This window comes from Puma concolor, chromosome B4 (assembly GCF_028749965.1).
Source record: "Puma concolor isolate L17-30 chromosome B4, mPumCon1.1.hap2, whole genome shotgun sequence".
Taxonomy (NCBI): Eukaryota; Metazoa; Chordata; class Mammalia; order Carnivora; family Felidae; genus Puma; species Puma concolor.
Genome location: NC_141673.1, coordinates 5527308 through 5541652, shown reverse-complemented (window position 1 = coordinate 5541652; position 14345 = coordinate 5527308). Strand labels below are relative to the sequence as shown.

At 47.3% G+C, this 14345-nt stretch overlaps 1 protein-coding gene across 7 annotated transcripts in view; it reads right to left on the bottom strand.

Moving 5' to 3' along the window:
- Positions 1-14345, bottom strand: part of EFCAB6 (EF-hand calcium binding domain 6) — a 249752-nt gene that overhangs the window by 233095 nt on the left and 2312 nt on the right. For all 7 annotated transcript variants that reach the window (XM_086712072.1, XM_086712076.1, XM_086712079.1 and 4 more), the window contains one exon: positions 7919-8025. In XM_086712072.1, the coding sequence (XP_086568198.1) occupies positions 7919-7989 (71 nt within the window). In that variant the 5' untranslated portion in view covers positions 7990-8025. The remainder of the gene's footprint in view (positions 1-7918; positions 8026-14345) is intronic.

Sequence of the window (14345 nt, the reverse complement as noted above, 5' to 3'; positions counted from 1 at the left end):
AACAGCAAATAAAGCCCAAAACCAGCAGAAGAAGGGAAATAATAAAGATTAGAGCAGAAATCGGTGATATTGAAATCAAAAAACAGTAGAAGAGATCAATGAAACCAGGAACTGGTTCTTTGAAAGAATTAACAAAATTGATAAACCTCTAGCCAGATTGATCAAAAAGAAAACTGAAAGGACCCAAATAAATAAAATCACGAATGAAAGAGGAGAGATCACAACCACCACTGCAGAAATACACATGATAATAAGAGAATATTATGAGCAACTATATGCCAACAAATTGGGTAATCTGGGAGAAATGGACAAATTCCTAGAAACATATAAACTACCAAAGCTGAAACAGGAAGAAAGAGAAAATTTGAACAGACCCATAACCAGTAAAGAAATTGAATCAGTAATCAAAAACCTCCCAACAAACAAAAGTCCAGGGCCAGATGGCTTTCCAGGGGAATTCTACCAAACATTTAAAGAAGAGTTAACACCTATTCTTGTGAAGCTGTTCCAAAAAATAGAAATGGAAGGAAAACCTCCAAATTCATTCTACAAGGCCAGCATTACCTGGATTCCAAAATCAGATAAAGACTCTACTAAACAACAGAACTACAGACCGATTTCCCTGAGGAACATGGATGCAAAAATTCCCAGCAAGATACTAGCAAACTGGATCCAAGAATACATTAAAAGAATTATTCACCACAGTCAAGTGGGATTTATTCCTGGGATGCAGGCCTAGTTCAATATCCACAAATCAATCAATGTGATACATCATGTTAACAAAAGAAAGGGTAAGAACCACATGATCCTCTCAATAGATGCTGAAAAAGCATTTGATAAAATACAGCAACCTTTCTTGAAAAAAACAAACCCTCAAGAAAATAGGGATATAAGGATCACACCTCGAGATCATAAGGGCCGTATACAAAAGATTCACCGCTAATAGCATTCTCAATGGGGAAAAACGGACAGCGTTCCCCCTAAGGTCAGGAACACGACAAAGATGTCCACTCTCGCCACAGTTATTCAACATAGTGTTGGAAGTCCTAGCCTCAACAATCAAACGACACGAAGAAATAAAAGGCATCCAAATAGACAAGGAGGAAGTCAGACTTTCACTCTTTGCAGACAACATATTCTATGTGGAAAACCCAAAGACTCCATCAAAATACTGCTAGAACTGATTCATGAATTCAGCAAAGTTGCGGGATATAAAATCAATGTTCAGAAATCGGCTGCATTTCTATACACCAATAATAAGGCAGAAGAAAGAGAAATCAAGGAATCAATCCCATTTACAACGTATCAAAAACCATAAAATACCTAGGAATAAACCTAACCAAAGAGGTGAAAACTCTGTACACAGAAAACTATAGAAAGCTTATGAAAGAAATTGAAGAAGACACAAAAAACCAGAAAAATATTCCATGCTCATGGATGGGAGGAACAAATACTATTAATATGTTAATACTACCCAAAGAAATCTACATATCCAATGCAATCTATATCAAAATAACACAAGCATTCTTTACAAAGCTAGAACAAACAATCCTAAAATTTGTATGGAACCAGAAGAGACCCTGAATAGCCAAAGCCATCCTGAAAAAGAAAACCAAAGCAGGAAGCATCACAATGTCAGACTTCAACACCCGTCAGAATGGCTAAAACTAACAACTCAGGCAACAACAGATGTTAGCGAGGATGCGGAGAAAGAGGAACCCTTTTGCACTGCTGGTGGGAATGCAAACTGGTCCAGTCACTCTGGAAAATGGTATGGAGTCTCCTCACAAAGTTCAAAATAGAACTCCCCGTGACTCCACAATTGTACACGACTAGGTCATTACCCAAAGGATACAGGAGTGCTGATTCAAAGGGGGCACAAGCACCCCCATGTTTATAGCAGCGCTATCGACAAGAGCTGAAGTATGGAAACAGCCCAAATGTCCATCAACCGATGAATGGATAGAGAAGATGAGATACACATACATATTTACATGTGTATATACCTATACATACAAGGGACTATCACTTGGCGATCAAAAAGAACGAAACCTGGCCATTTGCAACAACGTGGATGGAACTAGAGTGTACTATGCTAAGTGAAATAAGTCAGTCAGAGAAAGACAAATACATGACTTCACTCATATGGGGAATTTAAGATACAAGACAGATGAACATAAGGGAAGGGAAGCAAAAATAATGCAAGAACAGAGAGGAAGATAAACCATAAGAGATTCTTAAATACACAGAACAAACTGAAGGTTGCTGGCGGGGCGTTGGGTAGGGGGAAAGGCTAAAGGGGTGAGGAGCATTAAGGAGGGCACCTGCTGGGATGAGCACTGGGCGTTACACGTAAGTGATGAATCACTACATTCTATTCCTGAAATTATTGGTACACTGTGTGTTAACGAACTTGGAATTAAATTTTTTAAAAAATTTTTAAAAAGAAGGAAAAAAAATTCTAATTCCATTAGCATTTATTGGGGGCTTACTTTGAGCCAGGAAATGTGCTTAAGATTCATGAAAACCCACCACTGAACCCTCCTCATGCCCAGCCACTGGCTGCACTTCATCAGTGACGACGCCATTTCATCAGTGGCGACGCCGACACTCAGGATAGGCCAGCAAGGTGTCCAAGACGACGCAGCTGCTAAGCCCAGAGCGGGTCCGGGGGAGAGCTCATCCCAGGTACCAAGTTCATACGGCTGTCTGTGGCCAAGGCCTTCCTGTTGTTTTTTACACAATTCCTAACAAGCTCCTTGCAGGAGGGGGCAAATCTCTGGTTACCCGAGCTGTATGGCTGGTTAGGGAGCCCTCACCGCACCCCCCTCCCCGCCCCGCCTCACCCTGCTCTGCACACACGTGAGGAGGACCTGCCATAATTGCATTCCTTGTTGTGGTTACTGCTGATGCAAATAACTGCTCGCTTTATTTTATCCATAAATTCCCTTCCTAATAACAATAAGGCATGCCAGGGCCTTGGCCTCGTGCCTTATTACACCACCTGAGGAGTGAGATAATCACCCAGAAATGTACTGCCTGTTGTGCATTTTATTACTTGAATACAAAGCGATTCAATTCAAGAAACACTTAGTTGAAGACAGCAGGAAAAAAAAATAATAATCATATGAAAAGTAATTCTTCCTAATGCCACTGAGCACACCGCAGGGAATAATCCTCTTCCAGCAGGAGAACGGTCTGTGACCTGTTGGGTCTTCTCTGGTTCCAGTTTCTACCAATTGCAGGATCATAAAAGCCAGAGAGACGTCACTTACTATACGGATATTCCAAAGAGCCAGATCCAGGTAGCTGTGACCATGGAGCCTGTTTGGTGTTCAACATGGACATTCGCGGTATCAGCATTTTCCAAACAACTACCCCCTTGGCAGTTCATTCTTGAGCAAATGCTGCAGGCCGCACATGGGTGAGGGTGGAGGGACGGAGGGAGGAGGGTGCAGCCCAACCTCCAACCGCTCACCATCTAACTCAGGATTTTAGGAAAACGCGGCATGTTTTTCAAGCACAGGAGCGGGCCTACCCACAGCAAGTGCAATAGCACTGAGGCGGCATGTAGAAACTTAGCAACTTCCTGTCCTCGAGTTGCTCAGGATGTGCACTGAATCACTCTTGCTCTGGGGTTAGATTAAACACCTTTCCCAAGAGATGCCACTGTCAGTTCATGTCAAGGTGAGGGGAAAGCTAGTTCATTTGTAGATTCCTTATGCAGAAATGCCATGGTTTTTTTTTTATTTTTTTTTAACATTTATTTATTTTTGAGACAGAGAGAGACAGAGCATGAGTGGGGAGGGGCAGAGAGGGAGACACAGAATCCAAGGCAGGCTCCAGGCTCCGAGCTATCAGCACAGAGCCCGACGCGGGGCTCGAACTCACAGACCGTGAGACCGTGACCTGAGCCAAAGTCGGACGCTTAACCGACTGAGCCACCCAGGCGCCCCAGAAATGCCATGGTTTTAAAAGGCTGTTGCATGGGCGCCTGGGTGACCAGTCGGTTGAGCGCCCAACTCTTGATTTCAGCTCAGGTCATGATCTCGTGGTTCATGGGATCAAGCCCCATGTCGGGCTCTGCAGTGACAGTGCAGAACCTGCTTGAATTGTCTCTCTCCCTCTCTCTCTGCTCCTCCCCCACTCATGCACATGCATGCCCTCTCTCTCTCTCAAAATAAATTTAAAAAAATTTTTAAAAGGCTGTTGAAGCAGACACACAGGCAGATAGGTAGCTTTAAACGAGTAGTTCTCAAAATGTGGTCCCTGAACCAACAATATCAGCATCACCTAGAACCTTTTTAGAGAGGCATTTTATCCGGCCCCACCCAGACCAACCAATCGGAAACTCGGGGGTTGGGGCTGACCCAGCCAAGTGTGCATTAACAAGCTGAAACCGTTGGGTCAGAAGACCCAGAAGCTGATTTATGAGTCTATAGTTTTTGAAGGGGGCTCCGTAAAGTTCCCTGCTTAATATCAAAATGAAGTAAAAGACCACAAACATTACACCAAAGCGATTCCATGTAGACCCGCCTAGCAATAACTGAGCACCTATTTTGCTGGCGATCGGTGAATCCAGAGAGAAAAGCCAAATTGACTCATGAGGCCAAGACTTGAACTCTCCTGAATTTAACGTTAGGCTTTTTGCCCAGTTGAGCCAGGGCTGTGTGTGTGTGTGTGTGTGTGTGTGTGTGTGTGTGTGTGTGTATGCACTTGCATTCGTGCATGAGTGATTTGTGTGTCTTCTCATAGAAACGCACAGATGAGAAAATGTGTCAATGCTCAAGAAGGGCTACCTTGCATTGCCCAAAGTGCCCCATAATTCTGCAACCTACTTAAAAGAACATGTGGAAAATGAAAAGTGAGTCGTCTACATAATAATCTAATCAAATATTAGGATTCCGGGGCTTGTGCTGCCTCCTCCATCCCAGCCTCACACCCCCCTCACTCTCTTAGACTCAGCTGGCAACCCCTTGTCTACTGTTCTAAACACAGGGATTACAAGAATGCAAGCTGATTTACAAATATATTCCAAATGATAGGGTATCGTAAAAAACAATTTAGCCAGTCAACCGAATTCAATTTAGCAGAAAGAATCCGTGGTTATTAAGTGACCTGCCTCCAGGGCCTGTGGCTCCACATGTCTGAGCCATGGGCTTCCTCCACCAAGGGTCCCCCCTGCTCATGCTCTCCCCAGAACCCCATACAGGTTCTCACCTTCCTCCCAAATCTCATTTTTTTAATGTTTATTTTTGAGAGAGAGAGAGAGAGAGATGGGAAGGGCCAGAGAGAGAGGGAGACACAGAATCTTTTAGCAGGCTCCAGGCCCTGAGCTGTTACCACAGAGCCCGACGCGGGGCTCGAACTCACAGACCGCGAGATCATGACCTGAGCCCAAGTCGGATGCTTAACCAAATGAGCCACCCAGGCGCCCCTTCCCAAACCTCATTTTAACGAATACCTCCCCTTACAGCATGAATTCCAAGCCTACCCCCACCCACACTACAAGACACATCCACACAAACTCAGAAATCAAACTCAAAATATAACACAAACCTCTCAACGTTAACATGCTTTAATGGAGTAGCATAAATAACGATTATAAGTATGTCGAAACATAAAAACGTGTTTAGAACAATGTTAAGAGAAAAAGTACTATGAACACAATGATATAAAAACGTGTTTTCACAAGGGCGCCCGGGGTGGGGGTGCTCAGTCGGTTGAGCATCCAACTCTCATTTCCGGTCAGGCCACGATCTCATGGTTCATGGGATCCAGCCCCGCGTCGAACTCTGCACTGACAGTGCAGAGCCTGCTTGAGAATCTCTCTTTCCTCTCTCTCTGCCCCTCCCCTGCACGCATGTGTGTGCTCTCTCTCTCTCTCCAAAATAAACAAATTAAAAAAAAAAAAAATGAATGAAAAATGTGTTTTCACATGTGGATAGAGTCTACAAGATGTGACAAAAATAGCTATGTTGGCATGTGGGGGGGGAGGGAGAGAATCAGTGATCTTTTTTATTTTAAATATTCTTTAACAAATGTCTCGCAGCATGTTAGAAAGAACATGCCTACCAGGACCCCCCCCCAGGCAGCCCGTGACCTAGCTCCGGCCCCCTCCCTCACCCCTCCTGGCCTCCCATGGCCTGGGGGTCCCTCTCCCCACCCAGCCAACTCCTGTCACCCGCAGATACGGGTGTGACTGTCACCTCCTGGGAGGGGTTTCCCTGATTACCCCATCTGCATCGTCCTCCACACCCTCTCATCAAAGCCCGTCCTTCCCCTGTGCCGCACTCACCACGGCTGGGAGTCACGCTTGCATTTGAGAAATGACAACCTCCGTTATAGCCTCCGTGAAATAAAACAGAACTTCTACACCACTGAACTCCCAGCCCCAGAGTACCCAACACATGACTGTGGTTCCAGAAGTGTTTCTCAAATTAATGAGTGGAGGATTTTCACAGCCCTGTCATTCAACGTCACTCTCCTCCCAACACATACTGACACGCACACACTTGCACACGCACACGCATGCACGCACACACACGCACCTCTTCCCACTTCTGGGTCCCGTTTAGGGTCGTCACCCTCTTTCCCACCACCCAACACAGCAGTTTCAGTATCACCCATGATTCTCACTCTGGGCCCTTCCCCGAGCACTGGTGACCAGGGTCAAAAAGGTCTCAATTGACACCCAAGACCCTTATGACTGTTCCGCGTCTCCCTTCCCTGCTAGGCTCTTAACTTCATGACAGCAGGGGCCACGTCTGATTACGGTGTCCAAAACACAATGGACGTTGAGTTTAACTGATCCGAGTGCTGTGGTTGTGTGGTAACCTCTATCAGCACGAATGCCTGGCTGCTCCCAAACACAGATCTAAAGAAAAAGCTTACACCATTTTGTTTGTAACGTGCTTTCTCGATTGTGAGCCCCAAAATCTCATTTCAGACGGTGGCTCAGAAATCCACTCTCACCTAATGACCGTTCTCAGACTCCCCAACACCTAACACGACGACACAGCTACGGCAACAGGCCACAGCCAAGTTGTGTCAGAAGACCTGCCCGCGCTGGCTGTCAAACAGCTGTTCCCAGCTCAAAACCTGTTTCGCTGGCAGCCTTTTCAAATGCACGAGCTGGAAACTAGTACGCTCTCTCCTCCAGCTCCCGGGAGCAGACAAGGAGCAGTTAACATATCCTATTTTTATAGTGCTGCCGGGCCCAAGCAAGTCCTCAGATGCTGGCAAAGGCCCGCCGCGCTGGTTTCCCGCTTGAGCTCTCGGCAAGGGAAAGTTTTGCTTCTGCCGCCACCTATGGGGGAAACCGAGCGCGTGGCCACCAGCAAACCTGCACCCACGGCCCCCGTGGCAAGGCAGGCTCCATGGTGCTCCATGGTTTTCCGATGGCCCCAGACTCGTCAAATATTTGTAGTCGTGTTGAGCACCAAATTAAGGGCCTTCGGCTTTAAAACGCATAAGTCGAGGGGCACCCGGTGGCTCGGTCGGTTGAGCATCCGACTTGGGCTCAGGTCACGATCTTGTGGTTTGTGAGTTCGAGCCCCGCATCGGGCTCTGTTTTGACAGCTCAGAGCCCGGAGCCTGCTTCCAATTCTGCGTCTCCCTCTCTCTCTGCCCCTTGCCTGCTCATGGTCTGTCTCTGTCTCTCAAAAATAAACATTAAAATTTTTTTTTTAAATAAAATGAATAAGCTGATACTTGCTGATATGACAAATATGCAAGTCCCTAGACAATTTCGGCACAAAAATCAGCATTTGGTATGTGCCTGCTGCATGAATGACTGGCCCCAACCAGACAGGACTGATAACGGTATCATTAACAGCCAGTAAAGCACCCTTCTCTCGAAGCCTTACGCCCGGCACGGTACTGTGAACTTGAGCCACACGCCCGAGCAGCGTCTCACCTGGCCTTGGTACTGCAGGACTTGGTGCTGTTGACCGTGGCAACATTCGTCTGGGGGCTATTTCGTCTCATTTCCTTCAAAATTAACTACTTCGGAAACTGTGGGTTCTGAAAAATTCAAGAGCAAGGAGTTAGCACAGATTGGCAGGCAGATTTTCTCGTTTAGCCTATCGAGCCACAAGAGTGGAGCCTGTGGGTCCGTAAAATCATCAGGTGATTTTGCAGGCGACTGGAGAATCGTGTCAAAAGCCTCAGGCAGGTCCTCCGCGTGAATTCATACTAAACTGTAGGCTTCCCGGGGGAGCTATGTCAGCCCTGTAGGCGCATCACTAACCTGCCTGTGTCCAGATCACACACCCTCTAGTTTCCTCACAGCAGCCAGAATAAACATTTTAAAGTGCCGACATCCTCGTGTTTCCTCCTTGCTGGAAAAACTCCCAACTGCTTCCGGGGTGCTGGGGTGGCTCAGCTGGTTAAGCATTCGACTCTTGGTTTCAGATCAGCTCGTGACCTCACGGTTCATGGGCTCAAGCCCGGCATCGGGCTCTGCACTGACAGTGCACAGCCTGCTTGGGATTCTCTCTCTCTGCCCTCCCCCGCTCATGCTCCGCTCGCTCTCTCTCTCTCTCCCTCTCTTAAAATAAAACTTAAAGAAACAAAAACAAAAGAACGGCAACTGTTTCCTGTTGTCCTTAGGACTAAAACCAAAGCCCTCAATGGTGTCGCAAAACCCTGTGGGACAGCCCTTGCCTGCTCCTCCATCGGTCTCCCTCTCCCCAGTTCCTTGAGCCTCAGCCACAGAAGCCTTTGGCCGTCTGTGTGATGTGGCCTATCCTGCACGGAAGCTCTGTTTTCAGAGCCATAGCCCCCCACCTAGACCACTCGCCCTTCGCATTAGGGTCTGCCTAATGCTCTCCTCCTCCTCCCAAAGATCAGTGGTTCTCAAACTCCAGTGACCGTCAGAACCACTTGGAGGGCTTGTTAGGAACCGATCCCCGGGCGCCAGCTCCAGGTCCTGATCCTAGGTCTAGATCCTGGGGAGGGTGGGGCCTGAGAATTCACCTCACTGGGAAGTTCCCAGGGGCCACTGCTGCCCAAGACCAAGGCCACAGATGCAGTCTTCCTTGGCACCCCCACACTAGGCCACACCCCCCTTACACACACGCACGACCTCTGTTGTCCTTCACAGCCCTTAGCCCAGTTTGTCATGAGTATTCAGTTAATGCTTGTCTCGTAGACTTTAAGTTCCAAAAAAGCAAGGGCCGGGTTAATTTGTGTGATCGGTACAGCCTCAGGTCCTGGTCTAGGGACTAGCGGTCAGGGGCATTCAGATTCACTGAGTGAACAAATGAATTTGCTTCCACTCCTGAACCTTGGTAAGTTACGGCAGAAATCCCTGCCTTTGACTCTGGCCTCCAGCTCTCTTTCTGAGCGGCTGGCGAGGATGGTCAAGTTTACTTGCAAAACACTCTTCGGTCTTTTCCTTGCCCCATTCCATCCCTCCATCACTGCTCCATTCATCCTCGCTCATCTGGGTTACAGAAATAGCCCCGCACATCACTTCCAGATCCCACCTTCTCCCTCCAACCCGTCTCCTCTGTTGCCAGGATTTCTCTTTCTAGCGCACTGATATAGTTGTGTGGCTCCCTGGCTTAAAAATGTACAATGTGAGGGCGCCTGGGTGGCGCAGTCGGTTAAGCGTCCGACTTCAGCCAGGTCACGATCTCGCAGTCCGTGAGTTCGAGCCCCGCGTCAGGCTCTGGGCTGATAGCTCAGAGCCTGGACCCTGTTTCAGATTCTGTGTCTCCCTCTCTCTCTGCCCCTCCCCTGTTCACGCTCTGTCTCTCTCTGTCTCAAAAATAAATAAACGTGGGGCGCCTGGGTGGCGCAGTCGGTTAAGCGTCCGACTTCAGCCAGGTCACGATCTCACGGTCCGTGAGTTCGAGCCCCGCGTCAGGCTCTGGGCTGATAGCTCAGAGCCTGGAGCCTATTTCCGATTCTGTGTCTCCCTCTCTCTCTGCCCCTCCCCCGTTCATGCTCTGTCTCTCTCTGTCCCAAAAATAAATAAATGTTGAAAAAAAAATTTAAAAAAAAATGTACAATGTGAAACTATACATGTGTTAGAATCTCATAGAACTACGTACCGAGAGAAAACACGTCAAACTAGTGAGACCTGAATACAGCCCATAGTTTAGCCACTAGTACAGTCCCAATGGCGTTATCCTGATTTTGATCACTGTACTACGACTACTTGGTAAGGTGTTATCACAGTGCGGCGGGTTAGGGGGGCACCGGGGTGCACAGAGGAACTCTCTGTACTGATTCTGTAACAGATTTGCGAGTCTAAAATTATGAAGTTTAAAAAAAAAAAAAAAAAAACCTACACTACTTCTCCAGGGTTATCTGAGCTGAAACCAAACTCTTAACTGTGGGGACAGGATCATTCCCATCATTAATATGCCGGCCCCCCGCGACCAGCAGATCCCAGCGCTCCACGCGGGCGGCATCATCAGGCAGCACTCGGAACGCGCCGTGTCGTTCCTCACCTCTGAGTTCCGGTTCACGCTTTTGCTAGGATTTCCCTCCACCTCTCCTGCCTGCACGCTGTGATTCATCTTTCAAGATTGAGGGTGCAGCCCCTCCTTCATGAGGCCTTCCTTCCTGTCTTCCTTAAACAAAACTACTCGTGCTTTTATGGAGAATCTGGTCTCACAGTTTTGTTTTACCAATTGTTTGATTTACTCAAGGACAGGGGCGCTGGGTGGCTCAGTCCGTTAAGCGTCAGACTCTTGACTTCGGCTCAGGTCATGGTCTCACGGTTCATGGACTTGAGCCCCGTGTTGGGCTCGGCACTGGCAGCATAGAGACTACTTAGGATTCTCTCTCTCCCTCTCTCTCTCTCTCTCTGCCTCTCCCCCACTCGTGATCTCTCTGTCTCTGTCTCTCTCTCAAAATACATAAATAAACTTGAAATAAACAGAAAGAAAAGGACAAAAAGGTCAAAGGCACCATAATTCCATTCCTTTGCTGTGGGGCCAGGTGGGACCAAAACTATAAAGTATTATCGCCTCCCGGGCCATCACTCTAGCCCTAACTCTATGTTCACTCTAATCCTCTGCTTCGGGGATCTTCTGTTGGCTGTGTACCTGTGGCCCCTGCCGGCTAGTGAGCCTCCCCAGTGGTGGGATTGGCCGACCTCCCCTCTTGACACCCGGCGCCTACCACGCAGCCTGGTACACGGTGAGCTTCGTTCGCGATGGACCACGGCGGACACCTAGTGCTGCGAGGGCAAGAAAGCTAAGCTAATTTGACCCTTGATTCTGAAAGCTGAACAGGGCCCTCCCTGAGTCTGAGCACGGCGCTCTGATGAGGTCTGTGTAGGTCGCCTCTGACTACACGCCACCCTCAGTTTGGGCTCTCAACAGAGAACTCCGAGACATTAATTAATGACTTCAGGACTCGGTGAGGTAGAGATTAAGACACATTACGAAACCAACGCGCTCACACAAGCACAAAGTGACGGGCCATCAAATACACTCCTGACCGCTGGCAAACACAATCAGAGGGCTGTTTCACTGATACGTGTGTTTATTTGCCAGATAAGTATTAATGTCCAGTTTTTAACAGATGCTATTTATATCTGAATCATAACAAAAGTGCCATCCATCTGCCTTGGCACCCGAAGAAAACATAATTCAACACAAGAGTAAGAAATGTGCACAGCCAAACAGAAATGGCATCAGAAGCAGAAACTGTTGGAACTGGTATCGTGGGGAGGAGTGGCGGGGGGGGGGGGCGGGGGGAGGAGATTGTCACTTGGAAAAAGTTGCAAGCAACACAAAAGATTTTGGCAGTTAAGTCCGAATACTTGAGAAAAATCTTCTTGTCTAATCTGATTATCATATGGAGGTTTTATTATATTTTGGAACACATACCCTAGAAAGTTCCCTTTTTAGCCTTCCACACACTCAGTTATTTACTGAGCATCTATACTTTTGGACAATGGGAAAAACAAAGAGTTTAGAGTCAAGAGGACTTAGGGTCAAGGTCGTTCCACTATCCACCGTCCAACTTGCAAGTTAATTAACCTCCTCCTGACCCAGTTTCCTCATCTGAAAAATGGAAGTAACACATCTCTTGAAAGGAAATATTCTTTTGTCTCCAAAGTTTTTAATGTTTCTTTATTTTTGAGAGAGAGGGAGAATGAGCAGGGGAGGGGCAGAGGATTTGAAGCAGCCTCTAGGCTCTGAGCTGTCAGCACAGAGTCCGACGCGGGGCTCGAACCCACGAACCGCGAGATCGTGACCTGAGCTAAAGTAGGACACTTAACTGCCTGAGCCACCCAGGCGCCCCTTTAAAGCAGGTATTCTTAACCTAGGATCTAGGGAAGCGGTCCACCCGTGTGCTTTGGTGGCTCTTCAAACCCTCAGAGATTAAACGTAAAAGCGCTATGAGATGATTTTTCTAGGGGATATGTTACTTTCACCAGCTTCTTAAAAGGCAGGTGAACCAACAATGCTCAAGTGCCGCCGCTCTACAAGCTGTGGAAGCGTCACGGAAAACGTATCTAAAGCACCTGACACACAGTAGGCTGTGTTCCCCATTTGGCAGCTGCTATTATTTTTAGGTCTTGGAAACGCACAGCAACCTGAATCAGAGACAGCACAGGGCGGAAGACATAGACAGTTACAGCGTAAGGTGCTGAGTGTCTTCATGGGGTTTTATAAAACCGTGAAAGGAGGGTAAACCGAAGTCAGTCCAGAAAAAAAACCCAGTAATAGACAGTGACAGGGTGGAGGCACCAAAGGTATCAGGGTGGGGACGTGACCATCACCGCGGGGTCCTCGATGCCTAGACAGGCCCTGGCATACGGCAGGGGCTCAGTGAAGAACTGTTAAGAGCAAACAAAGACTGGAACCACCCCAGGGGACAGGGCAGCAGCGTTTACAAAGTCCTGGAGGCAGGGGGAGGGCGGGGGGACATTCGGAAGGTGTTACTGAAAACTGTTACCGTTCAGAGTACTTTCATTCCAAATATTCCTTCAAGTGTGAGAGTCCCTACTCTCTCCCTAGCTGGTTAGGACCCCGGGCCTGCAACTGAACCATCTGGTAGCAATCGAGCCCTGCCCAGGTTTTACGATGAAGACCTACACGTTAGAAAAGCTTTAGTTTTCCAGAGGAATGAAAATGTTTTCTTTGGCCAAAATGAATTCAACTTCTCTTTTTTTTTTTTTAATTCTCTTTTTTCTTGAGTCAACAAGAAGTTCACGACTAAATCCGCAGCCCAACTGTATTAACCAGTATGGACAATCAGAGTATTTTCTCTCCTCCAGATGTTACTTTACTATTCTATTTGTATTCTCCATGATCCTGACTTACGTGTTTTTAGTTTACCGTATCACATGTATTCTTACAAATCATCTCAAAGCCTTAGGGGATTTACGGAGTATATAAATATTTGAGGGCTAGAGCACTGGTCAGGAACACACAGGTCCTACTGTCAGGCAATCCTGGAGTAGAAGGCACCCTCCACCATTTATGTGCTTGGAAGGCCCTTAACTTCTCTGAGTTCCTATTGCTTTATCCATAAAACGGGAAAAGTTAACCGTGCCCTTTTGTAAGCAGGGGGTAAGAACTAAATTTAAAAATGGATGTGAGGCCCCCAGGCTGTGCCTGGAACACAGTAAGTGCTCAATAAGTATTAGCCAGGAGTACCAGCACTTTCGGGCCAGTAGTAGGAGAAGTCATAAAAGTGCAGGGACGCCTGGGTGGCTCAGTTGGCGAAGCATCTGACTCTTGATTTCGTTTCAGGTCAAGATCTCACGGTTCCTGGGATGGAGCCCCGCATCAGGCTCTGCGCTGACAGCATGGAACCTGCTTGAGATTCTGTCTCTCTGCCCCCTCCCTACTCTCAAAAATAAATAAACTTTAAAAAAAAAAAGAGAAGAAGGCGTAAAACTGCTATAAATGGAGAGAGAAAAAATAATAACAGTAGCATCCGCAACAAAGTAAACAAAAAAAGAGAGCAGTAAAAGGTCAAAACCAAGAGAAAAAAAAAAAAAGGTGGAAGAAGAAGCTCTTTAGACCTGAAAAAATAACATATTTATATGTTTTCTCTAAAGCCAGACTTTTCTCAAACAGATCCCTTTTCTTTACAGCTCCTGTTCCCAACGACATGGATATCCTGGCGAGTATCTTGTTGAAGGTGAATTAATACTGAAAAATTATACGGGCACCTGGGTGGCTCAGTCGGTTGAGCGCCCGACTTCGGCTCAGGTCATGATCTCGCAGTTTGTGAGTTCGAGCCCCGCGTCAGGCTCTGTGCTGGCAGCTGGGAACCTGGAGCCTGCCTCGCATTCTGAGTCTCCCTCTCTCTCTCTCTGCCCCTCCCCCGCTCAATGCTCCCTCTCGCTATGTCTCAAAAATAAA